Source organism: Passer domesticus, chromosome 27, assembly GCF_036417665.1.
Source record: "Passer domesticus isolate bPasDom1 chromosome 27, bPasDom1.hap1, whole genome shotgun sequence".
NCBI classification, from domain to species: domain Eukaryota; kingdom Metazoa; phylum Chordata; class Aves; order Passeriformes; family Passeridae; genus Passer; species Passer domesticus.
Window position 1 is genome coordinate 1,754,582 of NC_087500.1, and position 25,131 is coordinate 1,779,712.

General features: G+C 65.7%; 2 protein-coding genes across 6 annotated transcripts; one reads left to right on the top strand and one right to left on the bottom strand.

The window, feature by feature from the left end:
• Window positions 1-442: 442 nt before the first annotated feature.
• ACBD4 (acyl-CoA binding domain containing 4) lies at window positions 443-7,703 on the bottom strand. 2 transcript variants are annotated; one of them, XM_064399998.1, is made up of 10 exons: window positions 7,594-7,703; window positions 7,407-7,527; window positions 7,121-7,205; window positions 6,894-7,014; window positions 4,609-4,722; window positions 3,732-3,829; window positions 3,005-3,158; window positions 1,802-1,929; window positions 1,113-1,157; window positions 443-867 (listed from the first exon to the last, which is right to left on the bottom strand). In XM_064399998.1, exons 1-10 carry the CDS (start codon window positions 7,661-7,663, stop codon window positions 757-759), a joined length of 1,047 nt encoding a protein of 348 aa, XP_064256068.1. In that variant the 5' UTR covers window positions 7,664-7,703; the 3' UTR covers window positions 443-756. The 2 variants fall into 2 exon arrangements, with proteins under 2 accessions (XP_064256068.1, XP_064256069.1); XM_064399999.1 differs by lacking the exon at window positions 4,609-4,722.
• Window positions 7,704-12,689: 4,986 nt separating this feature from the next.
• Window positions 12,690-24,792, top strand: PLCD3 (phospholipase C delta 3). Of its 4 annotated transcripts, none has more exons than XM_064399644.1 (16): window positions 12,690-12,959; window positions 15,394-15,555; window positions 16,711-16,939; window positions 17,018-17,147; window positions 17,638-17,863; window positions 18,821-19,022; window positions 19,107-19,251; window positions 19,334-19,486; window positions 19,561-19,713; window positions 19,935-19,970; window positions 20,549-20,708; window positions 21,488-21,604; window positions 21,686-21,834; window positions 22,436-22,571; window positions 23,869-23,980; window positions 24,060-24,792. In XM_064399644.1, the coding sequence occupies exons 1-16, from the start codon at window positions 12,857-12,859 to the stop codon at window positions 24,286-24,288; spliced, it is 2,442 nt and encodes an 813-aa protein (XP_064255714.1). In that variant the 5' UTR covers window positions 12,690-12,856; the 3' UTR covers window positions 24,289-24,792. The 4 variants fall into 4 exon arrangements, with proteins under 4 accessions (XP_064255714.1, XP_064255715.1, XP_064255716.1 ...); XM_064399645.1 differs by having other exon boundaries at window positions 19,564-19,713; XM_064399646.1 differs by having other exon boundaries at window positions 23,831-23,980; window positions 24,060-24,272.
• Window positions 24,793-25,131: the final 339 nt, after the last annotated feature.

The following is a 25,131-nucleotide window of genomic DNA, read 5'->3' on the forward strand; positions in this document are numbered from 1 at the left end:
CCCAGCCTCGGCGGCGAGGTCCCCTCTGCCCCTGGTTCGGGGGCCCCGCGGCCTTGGGGGGCTGGAGGGGTCTGGGGGCGCCGCTGAGGGCGCAGGGCTGGGGAGCCATGGCGGCCCCGTGTGTGAGCGGGCAGCAGCACCGCAGCGCCCCGGCGGCACCGCGGCCTCACGGCCGGGCGGGGCCCAGCGGCGGAACCGGGCCCGAGTCAGCGCCGTGCCCCGGGAACCCGCCCCGCACCCGGCCGGCACACACCGAGCCCGGCCCGGGGCCAGGGGGCTTCCCCAGGGCCGCCTCCGGACAGGGGCCACTGGGGGGACCCTCAGGGTGGGCACGGGGACAGCCCGGGGCGGGGGGACCGGCCCCGGGTGCCCGGCTGGCACAGCGGCCGGGCCGCAGCCGGTGCCCGCGCTCCCTCCCCGGGCAGGGCACAGGCAGCGGGGCTGAACCGAAAAGGCGACTTTAATTGAGGCAGGCTCGGTGCCGTCCCAGCCCCCGCAGGCCGGGCGGGCCGGGGCTGCTCCTGCTGCTGCTCCGGCTGTGCGTGGCGGCGGCCGCGGGGCCGGGGCCGGCCCTGGGTGCCGGTGTCCGTGTCCCCGTGTCCCGGTGTCCGTGTCCCGGTGTCCGTGTCCCGGTGTCCGTGTCCCCGTGTCCCGGTGTCCCGGGCCGCAGACCGTGGCTGGTGAGGCGGTTCCCGCGTGGCTCCGTGCGAAGCGGGATGGGCGAGGAGGTGGCGGTGCTGCTGGCGGTGCTCGGGGTCACCTCCTCCTGCCCGGCCAGTGGCGCAGCAGCCACTGCGTGACGAAGGGCCAGGTGGCCAGGAAGAGCAGCGTGCACGGGGACACGCTCAGGCGCCACGGGGACACGGCCTGGCCAGGGGAAGGGGACAAAGGTGTCACAGTGACAACAAGCACCCCCCAGCCTCTGCTGAGCCACTGCTCGCTGTCCTGCCACGTCCCTCCTGCTCTGGAGATCACACCGCCATCACAGGGGTGTGTCCCCATGGATGTCACCTGCTGACCTCCCCCAGCGGTGTCCCCACACCCCCACGGGCTGTGGGGTGGGCAGGGGGACAGCAGGGCCGCCCCACAGCGCTTCCTTCAGCCCCACTCACCTGTGGAGCGAGTGCCGGGCCAGGCTCTGTCCCAGCTGCCTCCCCCTGCAAGACACGAGAGGGTTTGGGGGGTGGCTGGGGCTGGCAGCCCCTGTGCCCGGCACCCCCCTGCAGCCCCTGTGCCCTGGAAGGGGGAGGGAACGGCCTGGAGAAGGCATGCAGGGCTCCTGCCAGGGATGGGATGGTGCAGGTGGGCCAGGACCCCGGGGGGAATGAGGAGAGCAGTAGGAATGAGGGGGCAGCAGGGATAAGTGGGGCAATAGGAATGAGGGTGACAGAGGGAATGAGGGCAGCAGTGGGAATGAGAGGGGGGAAGGAATGAGGGGGGCAATAGGAATGAGGGGGAAACAGGAATGAGGGGGGTAGTGGGAGTGAGGGGGCATCAGGAATGAGGGGAGCAGGAATGAGGGGGTCAGTAGGAACAAATGGGGCAATGGGAATGAGCGGGCAGCAGGAATGAGGGGGCACTGGGAATGAAGGGGCACTGGGAATAAGCAGGTCACTGGTAATGCGGGGGCAGTGGCAGCGAGGGGCAGCAGCTCCCTGCCCCCGGGGCCAGATCAGGCACCACCAGGCTCGCCCTGCCAGGATCTGTCCCCGCACCGGTGGCAGGAGGCTCCTCTGCAGTGGCAGGGCCCGCAGCGGAGCCCCGCTGTCCCGGTGCTGTCCCGGTGCTCTCCCGGCCGTACCTGGAACACGCCGAGCGTCTCCAGCCGGCTCAGGCGCTCCCGCACCCGCCGCAGCTCCTCCTGCAGCGCCCGCACCGAGCTGCCCACGCGCGCCTCCAGCTCCGCCAGCCCCGGGCCCGCCTCGGCACCTGCGGGCACAGCGCCGGGCACGCGGCTGGCAGGGCACGCTGGCACTGCCCCACCCGCCGGTGACACCCGCCTGCCGTGCGCTGCCCACCCCGCAGCCGCTGCCAGGCTGTCCCCAGGGCCTCGCAGCACTGTGACACTGCAGTGCCGTGGTGGTGGCAGGGGTGGCCAGCCCACCAACGGGGTGGGTGCGTGTGGGTCGCCTGGTGACACCTGGTGACACTTGGTGACACCTGCCACCACGGGCAGGACACCCGGGGCCAGGGCAGCTCCTCCCTGGCTGCCCCCGGGCCCAGCAAAGGCCCCAGCCCAGCCTGGCAAACACCTGGATAACCCAGGCAGCGAGCAGGACACGGCAGGACTCGCTGCCAGCCCTGGGGACAGCCCAGCCCGGCCTGGGGACAAGTTCACCGCCAAGGTCAGGCAGCCCGGAAGGGAACAGTGACAGGGGAAGGGTGAGACACGGGCTGTGCCCAGGTGGGGCAATGGCACCAGTCGCACGGGTGAGGGTGGCAATGCCACCCCAGGGCAGCCCAGAATGTCTGGGCACAGCGCACAGGGTGGCAGGAGGCTCCTCTGCAGTGGCACAGCTCAAGGCCTGGTGGTGCCCAGACACCTGCAGCAGTGCTGGGTGGCATCAGGTGAGTGGCACTGCTGTCCCCAAGGCCTCCAGGGCACAGGGCCCAGCTTCACCCCTGCCCTGCTGGGCAGAGCTCACCCTTGGCACCACCCACGCCCGAAGGCACCGCTGCTGTAGCTGGATCAGGGGCAGGAGCTGGGCACGGGCAGCCAGGGCCCTGCATGCCCTGCCTGGCTGCTGAAGGGCCAGCAGAGCACCCTCCACACTCAGGCAACCTAGTACCAGGGCAGGAAATGGGCAAAGGAAGGGCTGAGCTGCTGGGGCCAAGGGATGCAGACACTTGGGGCTTCCTCCAGCTCCTGACCACCCAACCAGAGGAGCTGGAGCCAAACTCAGCCCCCTGGGGGTGGTGGCAGCCCCCACGCCCCCCACCCCAGCCCAGCCCCTGGGAGGTGGGCAGCAGCAGGAGGGGCCGCAGGGACCAGCTCTGCACCCACCTGTGTCGGAGCCCGGGGCTGGCAGGTCTGTGCTGCTGCTGCTCCCCTCGCCTCTTCTGCCTTCGCCCCGCTCGCCCTGCCCAGCGCCCGGGGGCTCCGGGGGCTCAGCCCCAGCCTGGGCCCCCTTCGGGGTGAGCCCCCACCCCTGCCCGGCCTGTGGGAGGGGAGAGAAGGGCCCTGAGACCCCCACTCCCCTCCCGGGCAGGGAGGGCAATGCCAGGGCAGCAGTGCAGTCCTTCTCTTGTGGTGGCATTTTTGGGGTGGAGGGGGCTGAGTGAGGCTGAATCCCAGTGGTGACACCAACCAGCATCTGGCTCGGGGGGTGACACGTGAGAGGAGTGAGGTGCCCAGAGCTGAGGTGGCAAAAGAGGGGGGGCTTCCTTCCTCCTTCCAGCAGACCCACCAGGCCTCAGCATGGCACAAGTGCCAACGTGGCAGCAAGGAGAAGTGGCAGGGGAACAGTCCAGGTGGTGGCACCCATGTGGAGCTGCTGGTCCTGCCCAGCCCCACCAGCCCCCAGAGTCCCAGCAGAGCCTCACCACAGGAATGGGGGGCTGGGGAGGCTCCTCAGCATCCCCCAGTGCCAGGGACCAGGCTCCAGGGGTGACACGAGGCACAGAGAGGTGCACGAGGGTGTCCCTGCAGGTTTTATGAGGCTCCAGGCCGGTGGTGCCATGCAGAGTGGGCAGGGCAGGGGTGGCAAAGCCTCCAGCGCTTCCTCCGTTACCTTCTCGGGCTCCATCTGCTCCAGGGTGTCACTGAACGTGTCCCCCTCAGAGTCACTGGTCACCTGGCTCCCCTCAGGGGCAGGAGCCAGCCCAGCTCCTGGAAGGGAAGCACAGGGCTGAGCCCCGGGCAGGGCAGGGGTGCCCGGCTGTGCCCGAGGGCACAGGGGAACAGGGGATGAGCCTGCCCAGGGCGAGGCTGGAGAGGGAAACTGAGGCATTGGGGGGCAGAAGCTGCTCTGTTAACGTGGCCATGAACCCAGGGACTGAACTCCCCCTTCTGCTGCCCATGGTGTCCCCCTGGCACCCATGGGCCCTGGGCAGCAGTGGCACAGGCAGGGAGGCACTGGAGGCTGGCACGGCTGGCACACTGGCATCTCTCCGTGACCATATTTGCTCCTGGGGGAAGGCTGGAGTGGCAGCAGGAGGAGGAACCTCCCTGCAGCACCCTGCCCACCCCAGGGCACAGCCAGGGGCCCTCGAGGGGGCACAGGGAGGGAGGGGGTGACTGCACGAGGGGCTGAGAGAGAAAAGCCAGGGCTCAGCACTGTGACTCCCAGTGCCAGGGAAGCAGCAAACGTGGCTCGGGCCACGGGAGAACATCCCCTCATGGACCACAGACCTCACAGGGTGGTATTTCCCAGCCCATGGGCCCCTTGTCCCTGCAGCTGAGCAGCTTCTGGCCCCTTTGCACGGGCAGGGGGAGGCAGAGCCAGCCCCACAAGCCCAGGGCTGCCCCAGTGAGAGCTGGAGCCGTGACCTGGGCAGTGCCCGCAGCACCCAGGGCTGGGCAGAGCCAGCAGCTCCGTGGGGGGATGGAGCCCAGCCCTGGGTGCTCCACGGGCTCTGCCAGCTGCTGCCCACAGCAGGGACACCAACCTGGCACGTGCTGCCCGTGCTGCTGCGGGCCGGGCCCGGAGTCTCCGGGGCTCTCTGGAGCTGGGCTGCCCGCTGTGCCACCCTGGCTGGGGCCATCCTGCTGCCCCTGGTGCTCTGCACGGAGGGAAAGGCAGAGCTGGGTCATTCTGTGGGCTCAGCCCTGCCCTCCTGGCTGGGCTGGCTCCCTGTGGCTGGGCTGGCCGTGGCAATGTCAGGGAGCAGCAGCCTCTGGAGGTGCCAGCAGCTGGCAGGGAAGGAGAGGAGCCAGGTTTGTTTGCTGGCAGCCCAGGAACCCAGCTGGGCTCACCCCATGCAGAACACCTTGCTCACCTTGCCCGGGGTGTCCCCGAGCCCCTGGGGCAGCAGGCAGAGGGGTCAGCATGGTGAGTGACAGTGACACTGCTGTCCCCTGGCAGTGCCCACAGCCCAGGGCACACCCCGGTGACAGAGCCCAAGGCAAGAGGCGCTGGCTGGAGGAGCCTTGTGTGGCCAGCAGCACCAGGACCTGGGCCAGCAGCACCCTGAGGGGACCTGGGCCAGCAGCACCCCAGGACCTGGGCCGGCAGCACCCTGAGGGGACCTGGGCCAGCAGCACCAGGACCTGGGCCAGCAGCACCCTGAGGGGACCTGACAGGCCCCAGCCCCCCCCAGCACCCTGTGGAACCCACGGGGTTAATCCCAGCCCGGTTTCCAGCAGCCCCCAGGACTTTGCTCCCTGCTCCTGGGCAGGCAGGTGTGTGGCAATGCTGCCCTGCTGCTCCTTCCCTCTCCTCTCTGCTGTCCCCAGCCCGTCCTCGGCATCACAGGGGACCCACGGAGGGGGACAAGGCAGCTGCACTGACACAGGGGGACTGCCAGGGCTGCCCTGCTCCGGGATCCTCCCAAATCCTCTTCAAATTCCCCAAATCCTCTTCCCCATCCCCAAACCCTCCTCAGGGCGTGCTGTGACCCACAGAGTGTGGCTCCTGTCACCTCACGGAGCACCAGGACAGACCTGGCTCCAGCCACCGCGCTCACGAGACCCTGCTGAAGCCCCACTCCCTGGAGACCTGGTGGGACCTGGGCCCATCCATGATTTGGGTTCCAAGTGCCACTTTATAACGTGTTGTCTTTGTAAATAAACAAAACCAGCCCCAGCTCTGCCCAAAAGCTGCTGGAGGCACCTGCCACGCTCTGCACTCTGAAATCTCCTTTCTGCTCCAGTTAGGAGCAACCAAAGCTGGGATTGCAGAGTCTGAAGGCGACTTTGGGAGCCTTTAGCACAAATGACTCAACACCTTGAGGAGCTCAGTGCTTTGCACCTCAGTTCCAGCCACCTCGGGCTTGTTGTTCCACCAGGTTTAGATTTAAGTGACAATGTCACCTGTAAGTGACACTCCCAAGTGGATAATGACCACTTCGACACAGCTTTTAAATTTCAGAGAAAAACTAAGCCTGCCTTTTCAAGGGATTCAGAATTAAAACGGAGAACAAAGCACCTGGGCACCAGGGGAAGGAGCAGCTTCACACACAGCTGGCTTTGGCATCCCAAAACATCCCGTTTGGTTTTGGTGGGAAGCAGGGGCTGACAGGCACAGCACAGGTGCCTGGGGGTGAGTGGTTTGCAGGGCTCTCCACACCCGGGCTGAGCTCAGCCTGGAAGCCCCTGCTGTGCCCTGAGCCCCTCGCTGCTCAGCAGCCAGGCCAGCCCTGCTCGGGACAGCCCCAGCCCCTCCGGGCAGCAGCAGAGGCACGGCAGGGCCAGGAAGGGCTCTCCTCTGGCACAGACCCTGCAAACAATCCCAGGTCTCAAGGACTGTGTCTGCACTGCCCTCCACGCAGGAGCTGCCCGGCCTGTCCAGATGTTTCCAGCAGCTGGCACGGAGCCCTGCCAGGCACGGGCAGCACTGCCCCCGAGCCACCCCTGCCTGCCCACGGCCAGCGGGGACAGAGCCCGGATCATCGGGGACAGAGCCCAGATCACCGCTCGGGCTTGGGGACAGAACGCCCGGGGTGTGTCACACATGGGGACAGCAGTGCCACACATGGGGACAGCAGTGGTACACATGGGGACACCTCTGTCACAAAAAGGGACACCAGTGCCACACAAGGGGACAGCGGTGGCATGCACAGGGACACCACTGTCACACAAGGGGACACCTCTGTCACACACAGGGACACCAGTGTGCCCTTAGGGCCCAGCAGCAGCCCGGCAGGGTGGCTGGGATGTGTCCACCCCGTGCCCCCTCGGGGACAAGCCGGTGCCGGTGCCGGTGGTCCCGGCCGGGGCACAGCGCCCCACTCACCCCCTCTCCTCTGGAAGAAGGACTCGGGGGGCCGGGGCATGTCGTGGATCACCTCGTAGAGCGGCTCGAAGTAGCGGAACATCTCCTCCGTGCTCTCGTCCATGGGCACGGTGTCGATGACCTGCGGAGGGCTGCGGCTGGGCACGGGCACGGGCACCGGGCACGGGCAGCACCGGGCACGGGCACGGGCACAGGCACCGGGCACGGGCAGCGCCGGGCCCCGTTACCTTCTGGGCCACCTTCTTCATCTCCGCCACGTACGCGGCCATCGCCTCCTCCTTGGACATCGCGCCCAGGCTGTGCCAGGCGTCCCTGTGGGGCCGGGGCCGTCAGCGGGGCCCGCCGGAGCCGCACCGGCACGGGACCGGCACCGGGACTGGCACCGGCACCGGACAGGCACCGGCACCGGCGCCACACTGGCACCGGGACCGGGACCGCACCGGGACCGGCACCGGGACCGGCACCGGGACCGGCACCGGCACCGCACCGGCATCGGGAGCGGGACCCCCTTACCACTTGTAGCGGCCGATGGGGTCCCAGAAGCCGGGCCGCGGGCCCTGGCAGCGCCCCGCCGTCGCCTGCTTGTAGTAGCTGTAGAAGCGCAGCATCTCCTCGTAGGAGGGCCGGTACGCACCTGCGGGACACGGTCAGCGGGGCCGCCCCGGCGCGGCCGCCCGGGCCCGCCGCCGGCGCTACTCACCGCTGCGCGGCAGCCCCTGGATCACCCGCACGGCGGCGCGGAACTGCGCCCCGCAGCCCGGCTCCGCCATGCCGGCACCGGCCCCGCCGCCGCCGCTGCCCGCGGGGACAGCGCGGGGCCAATCAGCGCCCGCCTTACATCGGCCGCTCCGCGCCGCGCCCAATCAGCGTCATCTTTACATCGGCGCCCTGCGCGCCGCGCCCAATCAGCGCGCGGCTCCCGGAACGGGCCCCCCCCCCCCCCCCGCGCGCGCCCGGAGCCCAGCGCGGCGCGCGCGCCCCCTGGCGGCCGGACGGGACAGAGCGAGGGGAGGGCGCCGCCTAGCGGAGACGGGAGGGACTGCAGAGAGGGGACAGAGGGACAGGGACAGACTGACAGGGACAGGGACAGAGTGACAGGGACTGGGACAGAGTGACAGGGGGACAGGGACAGGGACAGGGACAGACTGACAGGGACTGGGACAGGGACAGGGACTGGGACAGGGACAGACTGACAGGGACAGGGACAGAGTGACAGGGACTGGGACAGAGTGACAGGGGGACAGGGACAGGGACAGGGACAGACTGACAGGGACAGGGATGGGGAACAGGGACGGGGACAGACTGACAGGGACAGGGACAGAGTGACAGGGACAGGGACAGGGACAGGGACAGGGACAGGGACAGACTGACAGGGACAGGGATGGGACAGACTGACAGGGACAGGGACAGACTGACAGGGACAGGGATGGGACAGACTGACAGGGACAGGGACAGGGACAGGGACAGACTGACAGGGACAGGGACAGAGTGACAGGGACAGGGACAGACTGACAGGGACAGGGATGGGACAGACTGACAGGGACTGGGACAGGAACAGAGACAGGGACAGGGACAGACTGACAGGGGGACAGGGACAGGGACACGGACAGACTGACAGGGACAGGGACAGGGCCAGAGGGACAGGGACAGGGACAGACTGACAGGGACAGGGACAGGGACAGACTGACAGGGACAGGGATGGAGACAGAGGGACAGGGATGGGGAACAGGGACAGGGACAGAGTGACAGGGATAGGGAGCGGGACAGGGACAGATAGAGAGGGACAGCACAGTGTGACTGGGACAGGGACAGTGGAACAGAGACTGTGGGACTGGGGCAGAAACAGTGGGACAGAAACAGTGGGACAGGGACAGGAACAGGGACAGCAGGACAGTGGGATAGGGACAGCCAGACAGGGACAGTGGCATAGTAGGACGGGGCAGGGGGACAGTGAGAGACAGCACAGGGACAGCGCACCAGGACAGTGAAACAGGACACAGGGACAGAGAAACTCTGCACCAGCAGGGGTGCACCCAGGCATGGGGACAGAGCCCAGGGACACTGCACCGGCACAGGGGACAGCGGGACGGTGTCTGGGGACAGTGCCCAGCACCCCGGGGCAGCCAGGCTGTGCCCAGGTGTGGGACCCAGCCCTGGCACAGGGCCCTGCGCAGAGGGCAGCTCTGTGACACTGCAGGGGCACAGGGACAGGGCTGGGGGTGCCACCTGGGCTGTGCACGGGGACAGGGCGGGCGGGGGGGATGCTGGGGTGCCCTGGGACACTGGCACAGGGTGCCCAGAGCAGCTGGGGCTGCCCCTGCATCCCTGGCAGTGCCCAAGGCCAGGCTGGACACTGGGGCTGGGAGCAGCCTGGGACAGGGGGAGGTGTCCCTGCCATGGCAGGGGTGGCACTGGGTGGGTTTAAGGTCCCTTCCCACTCAATCCATCCTGGAATTCTGTGAAAATCATCCAGGATTCTGGGGCCACACCTGGGGACACCGGGGCCATGCAGTGTGACACCAGGACAGTGCAGTGGGGACAGGGACAGTGGAGCCTGGGACACTGCCCTGGCATCTGGGACATGGCACTGGGACAGTGCCACCGGGCCAGCGGGCAGGACAGGGCCCAGCTGGGTCAGGCAGAGCAATTGTTAATCATTATCCAATTTTATCCCCTGTTCTTTTATTCACTGCACGCTTTTAACCACTGGTAATTATTATCCAACTTCATTAATTATGGTAATAAGGAAGGGGCAGAATTTGGGGTCCCTGAGCCCCCAGGGTGAATCCCCCCTGCTCCCAGGGCTTCCTTTGAGGCAGGGACCTGTGGGGACACGGGGACACGGGGACACGTGTGACCTGCAGAACAAGGGGCCCCGGGGGGGGGGAGGTTCTGGGGGGTGTGGGAGGTTCTGGGGTGCCATGGGGGGTTCTGGGGGGCTGAGGGAGGCTCTGGGGGGCTGAGGGAGGTTCTGGGGGGCCGTGGGAGGTTCTGGGGGGCTGTGGGGGGTTCTGGGGGGCTGTGGGGGGGTTCTGGGGGGCTGTGGGGACCCCCTGGATCCAGCCTGGCCCAGATGCTGGGGCTGGGACCCAGAGCAGCTTTCAGCATCCCTGTGCTGGCTTCATCCTTGCCTCCCACTCGGGTTTTCCAGCCTTAACCCAGCTCCAAACCCCAAATCCAAGCAGGACAACACCCCCCAAGGCTCCCAAATCACACCCACATCGCCTGGGGAAACATTTCCTTTGCCAGCTGAAGGCGAACAGATGAAACAAAGAATTAAAAAATAATAAATACAAGCAATTAAAGCAGCGAAATGCCTTGAGGCTCAGGCCATCCCGAGCTCGGGTTCCCGCTGATTCACGGCACACGTGCTGCGCTAAAAGCGGCCGGGAATGCGGCCCCGCTTCCCCCGGGATCCCTTCCAACAAAACAGCAGCGCCGGGGCCGGGAGGAGCGCCGGGATTGCTGCGCCCGGGTTTGCAGCCAGAGCTGTTTGTCCTGCTGCTCCAGCCGCTGCTGCTGGGAATTCCTGGGAATGCAGCTCCGATGGCAGGAGGGGAGCTTGGAGCAGGGCCCGGCTGTGTGGCTTGCAAGGGAATTTTTTGGGGTGGCCCTCTGTCCCCAAAGTCTTCAGGAAGAGCTTTACCCCTCCCCAAACACAGCCCAGGGGCTGCACAGATGTGTCCAGATGTTGCAGGAGCTGCTCAGGTCTTGAACTGCAGCACTACAATGCAGTCCCAGGCTGCTCAGAGGCTGCCCAGGTGTCTCCCTGCACGTACAGATGTTGCTCTGGGGAAGCAGAGATGGTCCCAGGAGTCCCCAGTGGTGGCTCTGGGTGCCCAGATGCTGCTCAGGACACACCCAGGACGCCCAGATGTGCCCTCAGTTTATTCCCCCATCCCCCAGGGTACCCAGGTGCTGCCCCAGGTGCCCAGATGTCACCCCAGGACACTCAGGTATCACTCACCGTGCCCAGATGTTGCCCAGATGTTGCTCTCAGCCCTGGCTGCCCCGGGGCTGGCAGCACCCCTGTGGCCCTGGCACGGGCAAAGTCACCTCCTCTCCCTGTCCTGGAGCTCCTGCTCCCACAGCCCGGCCAGGCCAGGCCTCCCTGTGCCCTGGACACTCTGGGCTTTGGAACAGCCTGAGGTGACCCCACCCTCCCTGCCCCACCACCCTCAGTGGTGGCTGGGGGAAAACAGCCTCAGGCTGGGCCAGGGCAGCTCGGGGTGGATTCTGCAGGAATTTCCCCATGGAAAGGGATCAGGCCTTGGCACTGCCCGGGGAGCTTTGGGGTGCCCAGCCTGGAGGTGCCCAAGGACCGCTGGATGTGGCACTCAGTGCTCTGAGATGGGGACAGGGGCGGGTCAGGCACAGCCTGGACTCGGTGACCCCGGGGGTCTCCCCACCCTGAACCCTTGTGGGGTCTGTGTGAGCGTGGCTGCACAAACACACTCACACACACACTCACACACACTCACAAGCACACACACACACACACACACACACACACACACACACACACACACACTCACAAGCACACACACACACACTCACAAACACACTCACAAACACACTCACACACACACTCACAAACACTCACACACACTCACTCTCACACACACACACACACTCTCACACACTCACAAACACACACACAAACGCACTCACACACACACACACAAACACACACACTCACAAACACATTCACACACACACTCACAAACACTCACACACACACACACAAACACACACACTCACAAACACATTCACAAACACACACACTCACTCTCACACACACACACACACACTCTCACACACTCACAAACACACACACAAACACACTCACACACAAACACACTCTCACAAATACACACTCACAAACACACACTCAACTCACACTCACACTAACACACTCACACACACACTCACACACACTCACAAACACTCACAAACAAACACACTCTCACTCTCACACAAACTCTCACACTCTCACAAACACACACACACACAAATACTCACAAACACACACTCACTCTCACACAAACACACTCTCACACTCACAAACACACACTCACACACACACACAAATACAAACAAACACACACATACACTCACACTCACACACTCACACACACTCACAAATACATATACACACACACTCACACACTCATTCACACACTCTCACACACTCACACAGTCACAAACACACACTGACACATTCACTCATTCACTCACTCACTCACTCACTCACTCACTCACTCACTCACACTCACACTCACACTCACTCACACTCACACTCACACTCACTCACACACACTCTCACACGCGGGGCTCTGGCACTGTCACCTCCCGGCTGACGCGCTGTCCCTCCCCGGCTGTGCCCCGCTGGGGACAGTCACCTGCAGCTCCCAGCGCTGCCTGCGGCCCCCAGCCCGGTGCCACCCGGCCCGTGGGTGGGGACAGCGCTGGCACGGCACGAGCGGGTCCCGGTGCCCCGGGCACAGCGGGGCCGGTGACCGCTGGGGCTCCCACCGGTGCCCGGTGCAGGCGGGCCCGCGGGGGCAGAGGGGACCCCCGCTCTGCCCCGCCGGCCCTCGGGCACAGCGGGAGCGCTGCCCGGAGCGAACGCCCGGGACCCCGGCCCGGTGCCGGTGCCGGTGCGGAGCGAGCCCGGCGGGGTCGGTCCCGTCCCGGGCAGCCCCGGCGGCCCCGGGCCGGCACAAACGGTTAACAGCGGCCGGGCTGCGGTGTGGCTCCTCCCGGTCCCTCCCCGCGGCCGGCCCCGGTCACGGCCCGGCCGCGCAGCCCCAGCCCCGACCTCCGCCACCGCCCAGCCCGGTGACACCGGGCACCGGAGCACCGGGAGCGACAGAACCCGCCGGGGCACCGGGAGCACCGGAGTCCCGGAACAGCGGGAACAGCGGGAACAGCGGCGGCAGCGGCGGGCCGGGGTCCCGGTCATGATCTGCGGCAGGAGGGCGCGTCCCGCCGCCGAGCAGCTCCGCGCCCCGTCTGACGGCGCCGGTGGCTCCCGCCGGCCCGGGAGAGCCCTGAAGAAGATGGGTGAGTTGGGCAGGAACGGGGCAGAAACCCCGGCAGGCTGGGCCAGAGGGGTCCGGGAGGGATCTGCCCCCCCGAAATGGGGGGGACCCTTGTGACGGGAACAGGTCCCCAGGGCAGGGGGGCCCCGTGGCTGAGATGGGTCCCCAGGGACCGAAGGGTGCCCCTGGCTGGGAGGGTCCCCGAGGTGGATGGGCTCCCCCACAGCAGGGAGGGGTCCCCCGGGATGGGAGGGGTCCCCACGGCCACCCCAAAATAACTGCGCATCGCCCCAGCCTTTGGGGAACAGCGGGGTCGGGGTTTGGCCCCATCACAGGTGACAGGAACCCCTTTGCTCAGGGCATTTATTGTCCCCAAGGCTCAGGTCCCACTCCCCGGGACCCTCCCCAACACCCTGCCTCAGTTTCCCCGCCGGGGCGGCTGCCCTGGCAGTGGCGCACGGGGCTCACGGCTCAGGCGGGGCCGGGGGTGCCCGGCGAGCTCGGGGCGTGTCCCTGGGAGCGGCCGGGCCGCAGCGGGAGCACCGGGAGGGGCCGGCCTGGCCTTGCCCCCAGCTTGGGACACGGGGCCGTGTGCTGGAGCTGCTGCAGCTCCGTGTGTCCGTGTGTCCCTGTGTCCGTGTGTCTGTGTGTCCTGTGGCTGTGTGTCCTTGCACCCATCTGTCCCTGCACCTCTGTATCCATGTGTCCACGTGTCCATCTGTCCCTGCACCTCTGTATCCACACATCCACGTGTCCATCTGTCCCTGCATCCCAGCCCCTGTGTGTCCCTGCCTCCCCTGGGCTGTGTCTGGGAGCACCCCCACCATGTCCATGCGTGTCCGTGTGTCCGACTGTCCGTGCATCTCAATGCTCATGCCCCCATGTGCCCCCGTGTCCGTGTGTCCTGGCAGCAGTGCATCCATGTGGATCCATGCATCCCTGTGTCCGTGTGTCTGTCAGTGCATCCCTGAGTCACACTCTGTGTGACACAGCAGCTGTGTCCGTGCACCCAGATGTGCCTGTGTCCATGCATCCGTGCACCTGTGCATGCACCTGCCTGAATGTCCCTGTGTTTGTCTGTCCTTCCATCAGCAGATCCGTGTCACACATCCCTGCATCTCTGTATCCATCATCCACATGTCCTTGTGTCTGTACAGCCATGAGCACACTGCACCCCAGTGTCTGTGCACCCACACACCAGTGCCCATGGACCTGACATTCCATGTGCCCAGGGATCTGACATTCCATGTGCCCATCCCTGTGCCATGGACCTGTGTCCATGTGTCCCTACATCCCTGCAGCCCTGTCCCCACACCCCGTGCCCTCCGTCCTGCACCTTGGGCAGGATGTGACCATGCAGGAGGTGCTGGCAGCTGGTGGCTGCATGCCCGAGGCCGTGGTGGCTCAGGATGTCCCCAGGAGCCCCCAAGCCACTTTTTCCCAGACCAGGGGTGGAATCTCCATCCAGAGCAGGACGTGGCCACTGGAGATCCTAGGAATGGCTGCCGAAACAATAAAGGGAGGAAATAACCACTGCGTGAAGAGATGGAAAAATCCTGGCTGAGGCGTGGGCCCACGAGTCCCCCGAGTCCACCCTGTCATTGTTCCCAGCCTGAGCTCTGCTGCTGGCACCGTCCTGGCACTCTCCATGCAGGATCTGGGCAGCTTTGCTGGGATTTAGCAGCTGAGCTGTGTCACTGCTGTGTCCTGTCCCTCTGAACAGCCACACTGTTCTCTGAAGGGGCCCAGGGCAGTGGCTTGTTCTGTCTGTCCTCTCCTGCCTGTCCTGTCCCATTCCAACCCCTTCCTGTTCCATCCCATCCCGGCCTGTTTGTTCCACCCCATCCCATCTGCCTCATCTTGTCCCTGCCCACCCTGTCCCATCCTGTCCTGTCATGTTTGTCCCTGCCCACTGTGTCCCATCTAGTCCAGTCTGCCCCACCCCCTCCTGCCTGGTCCTGTTTGTCCCATCTTGTGCCAACTTGTCTCATCTGCATTGTCACCTTGTGTCATTCGTGTCCCACCCCACCAGCCTCTCCTGTCCATCTCACCCTGTCCCATCCACCCCACCCCACCCCATCCCATCCCATCCCATCCCACCCCACCCCATCCCACCCCATCCCATCCCACCCCATCCCATCCCACCCCATCCCATCCCATCCCATCCCATCCCATCCCATCCCATCCCATCCCATCCCATCCCATCCCATCCCATCCCATCCCATCCCATCCCACCCCACCCCATCCCACCCCATCCCATCCCACCCCATCCCATCCCATCCCATCCCATCCCATCCCATCCCATCCCATCCCATCCCATCCCTCCTGTCCCATTTGTCCCGTGCCATCCCAGTGGATACAGATGTGCACCCAGATGTGCACCAACCCCCCCAGCCCGTGCCCCCCGAGCCCCCCGAGCCCCCCGAGCCCCCGGTAGCCCAGGGCTGTCCCCGCAGGCCTGACGGAGGATGCGGATGTGCAGCGGATGCTCCAGGGGTCCCTGCTGTGGAAGGTGAAGGCCAGGGGGGGCTCCCGGGCGCGGCTGTTCCGCCTGCAGGAGGACGGGGTCACCGTGTGCTTCGAGGGACGCTTCCGGCGCGCCCGCGCCCCCCGGAGCTGTGAGTGCCGGCACTGTCCCTCGGGGCTCGGGGACACTGCAGCCTGCACTGCCCTCGGCTGCAGGGACGGCCAGGAGCCGGGCAGGGCCCCACACCCACCCCTGCACCACCAAGGACTGACCCTTACCCAGACCCCCGCCTGGAACCCCAATCCCAATCCGGGTCCTAGTCCACAGCCTTGGTGTGGGTTCCCACACAGAATCCAGATATGGACACGTCCATGTGAGACCCAGACCCCAGCCCAGCACCCCCACCCGGAATCCAGACCCTACCCCAGCACCTGCACCCCCACCCAGGACCCAGATCCATTCCCAGCATCCAGAACCCCACCTGGACCCTGACCACAGCCCAGTTCCCAGACCCCCACCCAAGACCTGGATCCCCACTCAGAACCCAGACCCCCCCTGTGTTCCAGACCCCAACCCAGGACCCAGACCCCAACCCAGGACCCAGATCCCAGCCCAGGACCCAGATCCCCCAGTGAGAACCAGACCCAGTCCTGGGACATGGAGCTCCACAATCCAGAGCCCACCTGTGCCCCAGATGCCCCGGGGACCCAGATCCCTGCCTGGCTCCCCACCTGTGAGCTGGACCCTGATCCCCCCCCAGGACCCTGACATTCCCCTCACTCAGACCCCAGTTGAGGACCCAGCACCCAGACCCAATCCTGCACCCCAAGCCTGGGGTCCAGACCCTCACCTGAGCTATGAATCCAGCCCAGAATATGGATCCACACCCAATACCTGAACTCCAGCACCCTTCACACAGTGGCTCCCAGAGCCCCCCAACCCTCCCAGCGCCTCCCAGTACACCCCACATGGAGCTGTCAGAGCCCCCACCCTTCCCCGTCCCCCGGGGTCAGCACAAGGTCCCGGCTCCATCCCCGCCGGACTCCATCCCCCTCCCCGGCGTCACCCGTCTCTTTCCACCCCCATCTGGGATGGGTGCCTGGAGCTGGCACGGCTGCCCGGCGGCTCCATCCCCTGCCAGCATCCCCGTCCCCGTCCCGCCCGGGATCAGCGGGCTGAGCCGGGCCGAGCGCGGTGCCGGGGGCAGCCGGTGTCCCTCGGCAGCCAGGGCGTCTCGCAGGAGGGGTGGGTGACCCGCCGAGGGAGCGCGCCCATCGTCCCTCCCCACCCGCGCGTGTCCCCGCAGTCTCGGTGGCGCACGTCGAGGCCGTGAGCGCCGGCCGCCGCTCGGAGGGGCTGCGCAAGCACGGGGCCGCCTTCCCCGAGCGCCACTGCTTCACCCTCGCCTTCAAGGGCCGCCGCAAGAACCTGGACCTGGCCGCCCGCGGCGAGGAGGACGCCCGGCACTGGGTGCAGGGGCTCAGCAAGCTGATGGGGCGGCTGCAGGCCATGAGCCAGATGGAGAAGCTCGACCAGTATCCTTCACGGGCAGCTCGGGGACAGGCTGGGGACGGCTGCAGGTGACACCCGGAGGTTTCCTTAGCCCGGTGCGGTTGGATCCATGGGGTCCTGCAGAGAGCAGACAGGAACAAGGACAACAAGATGTCCTTCCGGGAGGTGAAGAGCATGCTGAGGATGCTCAACATCGACATGGACGATGGCTACGCCTCGCAGCTCTTCAAGGTACCCGTCCTGAGCTGCACCACGCACTGTGCCCGCTGTTGGCTCCAGGAGGGAATTGCTGGCTCCTTCTCTGCCTTCCCCAGCACAGGGAGCTGACAAACTCCTCACCCCACAGCCACCCACTGCCACCAAGGGCTGGGTCCCACCAGGAGCACATGGTGGAGAGGAGTGAGGTGGGCTGAGCTGTCCCAGCCGCTGTTCTGTGTGTCCTCAGGGTGGGACATTTCTCCCCTGTGGAGAGCTGTTCCTCAGGGCATCTCCCAAGGTCCCTTTCCACCTAGGGAAACTGAGGCACGGAGCTGTGCTCTGTTCCACCCCCGAGTGGAGGGTCAGAGGGCTCTGGCTGGGGGAACAGGGGGGCAGTAGCTGAGCCCCCCAAACCCATCCCACGCACCCTGCCCACCCCAGGGACGGGCAGAACACGGCCGGGGGTGTCTGTACCCCGTCCGCCCCGGGAGGGGACGGTCCCTGAGGCTGGGCTGTGCCACAGGAGTGCGACAGCTCGGGCAACGAGCGGCTGGAGGGCCGGGAGCTGGAGGAGTTCTGCCGGCGGCTGCTGCGGCGCCCGGAGCTGGAGGAGCTGTTCGGGCGCTACTCGGGCGAGGACCGGGTCCTGTCGGCCGAGGAGCTGCAGGACTTCCTGAGGGACCAGGGCGAGGAGTGCAGCCTGCGCCAGGCCCGCGCCATCATCCGCACCTACGAGCTCAACGACAAGGGTAGGGTGGCTGTGGGGCCGTGGGGGCACTGCCGGAGCCCATGGATGTAGGGATGGGCTCTGAGTGGTGGCATCACCCCCCCAAATGGGTGTGGGGTCCTCCAAGGCTTCTGTTACTGTCCTGGTGCCCATTCCCAGTGTCTGCCATCCAACACATGGCCTGGCTGGCACCCGGTGGGTGTGACACCGTGGGGACAGGGCGTGTGAAGGTGGGGATGGGCAGCAGGTGGGCTTCCACGTCTCGTGGGTGGTGTGATGCCAGCTCTGGTACGAATGTGACACTGCTGAGGGACTTCTGTCCTCCTCAGGTCCCACCATGGCAGGTCCAGGGTGAGCACAGCACTAGGGAACATCATGGTGGGGATGAAGGACCTCCATGTCACAACAGTACCCTTAAGGTAGATGTGGCACTAGGAGGATGGAGGACATCAGATGGGAGATGGGACAGAAAGGGGACCTCCCCTGAGTGCCACAGTGCCAGGTCTGGGGTGACATGGCACTGGGAGGACAAAGGGTGTCAGGGTGAGGACAGGGAACCTCCACGCCTCATGGGTGTCACCATGCCACAGTGACAGGGAACCTCCACACCTCATGGGTGTCACCATCCCACAATGACAGGGAACCTCCACACCTCAGGGGTGTCACCATGCCACAGTGACAGGGAACCTCCACACCTCAGGGGTGTCACCATCCCACAATGACAGGGAACCTCCACACCTCATGGGTGTCACCATGCCACAGTGACAGGGAACCTCCACACCTCATGGGTGTCACCATGCCACATCCAGAGTGAATGTGGCACCAGCAGGATGGGTGACATCAGGACACTTGAGGGAACTTACACGTGCCCTGGGTGCCACAGTGCCAGGTCAGGGATGAACATGGCACCTCCAGGTGGGGAAGGTCCTCAGGGTGCCACCCTGCCAGCACCTGTGACAGCTGCCACCGTGCCCCGCAGCCAAGCAGCAGGACCTGATGATGCTGGACGGCTTCATGATGTACCTGCTGTCGGCCGCCGGTGACATCCTCAACCAGGAGCACACCAAGGTGCACCAGGACATGAGCCAGCCCCTGAGCCACTACTTCATCTCCTCCTCGCACAACACCTACCTGACCCGCAACCAGATCGGCGGCACCAGCAGCACCGAGGCCTACGTCAGGTGCTGTCCCCGGCCCCCGGAGCCCCAGAAGGTCCAGGGGGCTCCGGGGGGACGGGGACTGAGCTGGTGGCGCTGTGGTGGCAGGGCGCTGAGGGCAGGGTGCCGCTGCGTGGAGCTGGACTGCTGGGAGGGCTCGGACGGGGAGCCCGTGGTCTACCACGGCCACACGCTCACCTCCAAAATCCTCTTCCGCGACGTCATCGAGAGCATCCGCGACTCCGCCTTCGAGGTGAGGGGGGCCGCAGCCCCGCGGGTGCCCGGTGTGGGGTGCCCCGTGCCCGGTGCTGAGGGCTGCCCCTCCCCGTGCCCAGAAATCCCCCTACCCCGTCATCCTGTCCCTGGAGAACCACTGCGGGCTGGAGCAGCAGGCCACCATGGCCCGGCACATGAGGGCCATCCTGGGGGACAGGCTGCTGACACAGCCCCTGCAGGGGCAGGACCCCCACGATCTGCCCTCACCGGAGGTAAGGCCACCTGCGTGCCACCGCAGTGTCCCCATGTCCCCTCTGAACTCTGAGCTCAGACTTGCCCTCTGCAGCAGCTGAAGGAAAAGATCCTGGTGAAGGGCAAGAAGCTGCCAGAGCTGTGGCAGGAGCCCCGGCGTGTCACCTCCCTTCTGGACCCCGAGGAGGAGGAAGAGGAAGAGGAGGAAGAAGAGGAGGAGAAGGGGCACGAGAGAAGCCCCCGGCGGGTAAGAGACTTCCCCAGGGATGTGGTTTTGGGGGACCACGGCATCCTGGTGTCCTGATGGATCAGAGCGTCCTGGTGGTGCCAGGGGACCATGGCATCCTGGTGTCCTGATGGATCAGAGCGTCCTGGTGGTGCCAGGGGACCATGGCATCCTGGCATTGTCCCGGCTGAGCACTGCCAGCCCTGCCATGCCCTCTGCAGCCCTGCTCTCTCCTCTTTCAGTCGCTGCAGTCGCTGCAGGAGATCAAACCTCTGCAGGTGGGTGATGGGCTAGAGCTGGGGGGGCTGGCAGGGTGGGTGCTGAGGGGGCAGTGAGTGGCTGTCACTGCCTGGAGGAGGGGACAGAGCTTGGGGACCCCTCAGCTGTGCCTCCCTCTTCCTGTGGGGCTGGCTGGCCTGTGTCTGAGGTTTCCAGCACTTTGATTTCTCTGTCACCTCAAGTTCTCCATCATGTTGGGCCTGCATCACATCCAGGGTGACCTGTTTGGGTCAGCATCACATTGGGGTGTATTCCATCATCTCGGGGTGCCCATCACCCCAGGTTCACCAGCACTTTGGGGTCTCCCTCATCCTGGGGTCTGTAACATCCCAGGCTGTCCATCCCCTTGGGTTCTCCATGGCTGCAGGGTCTCAACCTGCTTGGGTTCCCATCAGGCCCTGGTCCATCATTCCACTGCCTCGGCTTCTGCACCACCCTGGGGCCTCCACTGCTTTGAGGGTCTCCATGGCCTTGGGGGTCTCAGCACTCAGCACTAGCAGGGAGGGGTCTGTAGACCCTGGGGCTGGCAGGTGCCACCAGGGCCAGCCTGTCCCTGGTGCCACGGTGGCTCCCGCAGGCCAAGGACGCGTCGCAGGTGTCCCCAGAGCTGTCGGCGCTGGTGGTGTACTGCCAGGCTGTCCCCTTCCCCGGGCTGGCCCAGGCCCTGCGCCACCCCCAGCCCTGCCAGATGTCCTCCTTCAGCGAGAGGAAGGCACGGAAGCTCATCAAGGAGGCAGGTGAGGGCCACCAGATGGGCACAGGATGGGGACAGGATGGGCACAGGATGGGCACAGGAGGTCCATACTCCCAAGTCACGGGGATGCAGGATGGGCTGAGCCACTCTGGGGTGGCTCCATGAGTGGTCAGGGTCACGCTGGCCTCACCAGGCTGCCCTGGATGGGTGGGACAGGGGTCTGCTGGCAGGGCCTGCCTGGGGCCAGAGGCCAGGGCTGGGGTCACACAACCAGGATCGAGGTCTGGATCAGGATTTAGGATGTGGAATCTGGGTCCAAGGCCTGGGGCTGGGAATAAAGTCTGGGTCAGAGTCCAGGGACTGAGGGCTGGGGTCAAGGGCTGGGGTCAGGGTCAGAGTCTGAGGTCAGGGCCTGAGATTAAGATCTGAGTCAGTGTTCAGGGTCTGGGGTCCAAGGTCAGTGTCTGGGGCCAGGGTCAGTGTCTGGACTCAAGGATTAGGATCTGGGTCAGGGCATAGGCTTGGGGGGTCTCGGTTTGGAGTCTGAGGTCCAGGGTCAAGATCTGGGGTCAGGGTCTGGGTTCCATGGTCAAGGTCCAGGGTCAGGGGTATAAAGTCAAAGTGTGGGGTCAAGATCAGGATCAAGGGGCAGAGGTTTGGGGTCAGAGGTCCAAGGTCAGGGTCCAGGTTTGGGGTCTGGTCTCAGGGTCACATGTCAGGCTCAGGGCAGGCTCTGTCCATGTCCTGGGGCCCATCAGCCCCTGTTGGGGCTCCCCAGCAGCTCTGGAGGGTGCAGCAGCCCCCTGAGCCGTGTCCCCCCAGGCCCGGCGCTGGTCCGCTACAACGCCCGCCAGCTGAGCCGCGTGTACCCGCTGGGGCTCAAGATGAACTCTGCCAACTACAACCCCCAGGAGATGTGGAACGCTGGCTGCCAGCTGGGTGAGACCCCCGGAGCCCCCAACCTGGCACCCTCCCCGGGGGCCGTGACCCCCCTGACAGCCCGTGCTGCTGTCCCCGCAGTGGCTCTGAACTTCCAGACGCCGGGCTACGAGATGGACCTGAACGCCGGGCGCTTCCTGCCCAACGGCCGCTGCGGATACGTCCTGAAGCCCCTCTGCCTGCGCAGCCCCCCCGGGGAGGGCTCCCGCCGCCTGGCCCTGCACATCAGGGTGAGGACACCCCTGAGCTGTCCCCAGGCCTGGCTGGGTGCTGCCCACCTCCCTGCTGGGTCGCACCCGTGACATTCTGATGGCTGGCCAGGTGGCACCTGCATCTTTTCCTGGTGATGCCAACTCTGTCCCCAAATCCAGCTGGTATCAGCCATGTCCCTTCTCGGAGATGGCATCAGCCACCTACTTCCTCCCCACCGCGTCCCCAGTCCCAGCCGAGTGCCACCCACATCCCTCCTCCCGAGGACCCAGCCACATGTCACTCATGTTCCTTCTCCTGTGTGGCACCAACAATGTCCATCCTCTTCACCCCATCCGCACTCCTGGCTGGGTGCCACCCCCTTCTGGAGACACCACCAGCCATGTGTCCCTTCTCCTGGATGGCGCCAGCCACCTCCCTCCTCCTCACCCCATCCACTCTCCTGACTGTGCCACCCATGACACATCTCCTGGGTGACACCACCCGTCCCCAAATCCAGCCGGTGTCAGCCACTGGGTGGCATCAGCCACCTCCCTGCTTTCACCGTGTCCCCAGCCCCAGCCAAGTGCCACTCACGTCCCTCTGGGTGCTTTCCCACACCCCATGCCCGCTGTGCCACAGGTGATCACAGCCCAGCAGCTGCCCAAGCTGCACAGGGACAAGGGCAGCTCCATCGTGGATCCCTTCGTGCGCGTGGAGATCCACGGCACCCCGGCCGACTGCGCCAAGCAGCAAACCCACCACAAGCTCAACAACGGTGAGTGCTGCCACCTGTGCACCCCCAGGGCCACCCCTGGGCACCACGGGCACCTGGGCACCCCCGGGCACCCCCAAGGGACACTCCAGAGCATCCCCGACCCCCAGGAACGTCCTCACAACCCTATTAGTGCCCGAATCCCAGGAATGCCCAAGGACAGCCCAGGGTCTCTTGGAGCACCCTGATCCCTGCAGACATCCCATGGAACCTCATCTCCAGGAGGGCTCCAGGACACCCTGAGGACACCCTGATCCAGGGACACCTTGATGCCAGGGGCACCCTGATCCCCATGAGGGACAGCGCCTTGGGTACCACAGCCCAGCACTCACTGCCAGTTGAACCAGTGCCCAGAACATCCCAGTGCCCAGGACATCCCAGTGCCCAGAACATCCCAGTGCCCAGGACACCCCCAGTGCCCAGAACATCCCAGTGCCCAGGACACCCCAGTGCCCAGAACATCCCAGTGCCCAGGACATCCCAGTGCCCAGGACATCCCCAGTGCCGAGGACACCCCAGTGCCCAGGACACCCCAGTGCCCAGGACATGCCAATCCCCCCCCCACACCACAGTGTCCCCTCCCCAGCACAGCCAGATCCCCACCCGTGGCAGGGTCCATCATGTCCCAGTTCTCCCAGTGCTGCTCCCTCATGGTCTCCAGTAGCAAGCCCAGTTTGATGCCCATTCTGCCCAGTACGACCCCCCATTCCCCCAGTATACCCCACCACAGCCCCAGTGTCACCCCCATTCTCCCAGTACGGTCCAGCCCAGCTCCAATACAACCTCCATTCCCCCAGAATATCCCATCAGAGTCCCAGTATGATCCATCCCTCCAGTATGCTGCACCTCAGTCACTGCACAACCCCCCTTCTCCCAGTATAGCCCAGTCCAGTACCAGTTTGGCCCCCTTTTCCCCAGTATACCCCACCACGGCCCCAGTGTCACCCCCATTCCCCCAGCATGGCCCCTGTTCCCCCACCCTACCCCAGTGCAGCCACAGCAGAGCCCCTTTTCCCCAGTACACCCCATGGTGGCCCCAGCACGATCCCAGTCCCCACCATGACCCCATTCCCCAGCACGCTCCACCACAGCCCCAGTACGACCCCGTTTTCCCCAGTACACCCCAGCCCAGTCCCCACATCCGCAGTGCAGGACGGCAGCTCAGCCGGGGCAGGGCAGTGCCGGGGGTCCTGCCGGTCCCTGCACGGCCCTGGTGGCCTTGGTGGCCCCGGTGGCCGCACCCACCCCCGCCGGTGCCGCAGGTTTCAACCCGCGCTGGGAGGAGACGCTGCGGTTCCAGGTGCGGGTGCCCGAGCTGGCCCTGGTGCGGTTCGTGGTGGAGGACCACGACAGCACCTCCTGCAACGACTTCGTGGGGCAGTTCACGCTGCCCCTGCCCAGCATGCGCCAAGGTGGGTGCCGCTGTCACCCCGCTGCCCCCCGGGGACGGGGACAGCCCCTGGCACCCGCTGAGCCCCCGTGTGTCCCCAGGGTACCGCCACATCCACCTGCTCTCCAGGGACGGGGCGTCCCTGTCCCCCGCCACGCTCTTCGTGCACGTTCGCTCCAAGAGCCTGTGAGGGGCCACAGGAGGGACAACCTGCAGTGCCCGAGGGGCCCAGGGGGGACATTGTGTCTGTGTGGGGGACAGCAGGCCCCTCCCTGGGTGGGCAGCCTGCGTGGGGACAGCCTGAGGACACTGCTCAGCTGTCTGTGGTGACAGCAGGGCTGGGGGGACCCCAAGGGCTGGGGGCTCCCCCACCCAGTGCCACCCAGTCTGCTGGTGCCCCACTCCTGTCCTTGGGGGACAGAGATGCTGTGACAACCAGGATGGGCTGATTGGGCCAACAGGGGTGACATGGGTGACAGCAACCACCAAATCTCACAGTCTTGGCTACGCTTGATCCCAGCCCCTCTCTTTGGGTGCAAGGATGGTGCCATCGTCACCCTGGAGTCCCCGAGGGGACCCTGCCACCACACACTCCACTGTGCCCGGGTGGGGACACACTGCCAAGCTCTGCTCTGGCACCAGCGACAGTCACAGATTGACACCCCGGGATCAAGCCACTCGAATAAAGGTTTTATTTTAACAGAGCCTGTCCCAGTGTCCCTGTCACCCTCCGGGGCCCATCGTGGGTGGATCAGGGCTGAGCCCACCCCCAAATCAGCAGTGCCCTGGGGTGCCCATGGAAGCTGGGGGGATCCATTGGAGCAGCCCTCAAACCTGCCATGGGGACAGGGGGAGGGTCCCATGGGGTGTCCCCCTCCCACACCCATCCTCCCCCAGCCCAGCACAGCACGGACACAGGAGGGGACACAGAGGTACTTGCATAGGTGACACAGGACCCCGAGCAGGGGGATGTGATGGCACTGCCAGGGGGGTGTGATGGGCTCCTGGTCCCCACTGAGGCCCCACAGGTCCAGGCTGGGGCGGGCACAGGCTCTCAGGCTCCGTGGTGCCACGGGGGGTGACGGGGACACGCGAGGACAGGGAGGATGAGAGTGCATAGACGGGGTCTTGGCCTTGGTGTGCAGCTTTGGAAACCTTTGGCTGGGCAGGCAG

Coding starts and splice junctions, on each gene's coding strand:
- ACBD4 (XM_064399998.1), bottom strand. CDS start 7,663: ATGGCGGAGCCGGGCTGCGGGGCGCAGTTCCGCGCCGCCGTGCGGGTG. Junction 7,015..7,120: donor TGAAGAAGGTGGCCCAGAAG/GTAACGGGGCCC, acceptor AGCCCTCCGCAG/GTCATCGACACCGTGCCCAT. Junction 4,723..6,893: donor CTTCTTCCAGAGGAGAGGGG/GTGAGTGGGGCG, acceptor CCCTCCGTGCAG/AGCACCAGGGGCAGCAGGAT.
- PLCD3 (XM_064399644.1), top strand. CDS start 12,857: ATGATCTGCGGCAGGAGGGCGCGTCCCGCCGCCGAGCAGCTCCGCGCC. Junction 15,556..16,710: donor CGCCCGCGCCCCCCGGAGCT/GTGAGTGCCGGC, acceptor GTGTCCCCGCAG/TCTCGGTGGCGCACGTCGAG. Junction 21,605..21,685: donor GAACGCTGGCTGCCAGCTGG/GTGAGACCCCCG, acceptor CTGTCCCCGCAG/TGGCTCTGAACTTCCAGACG.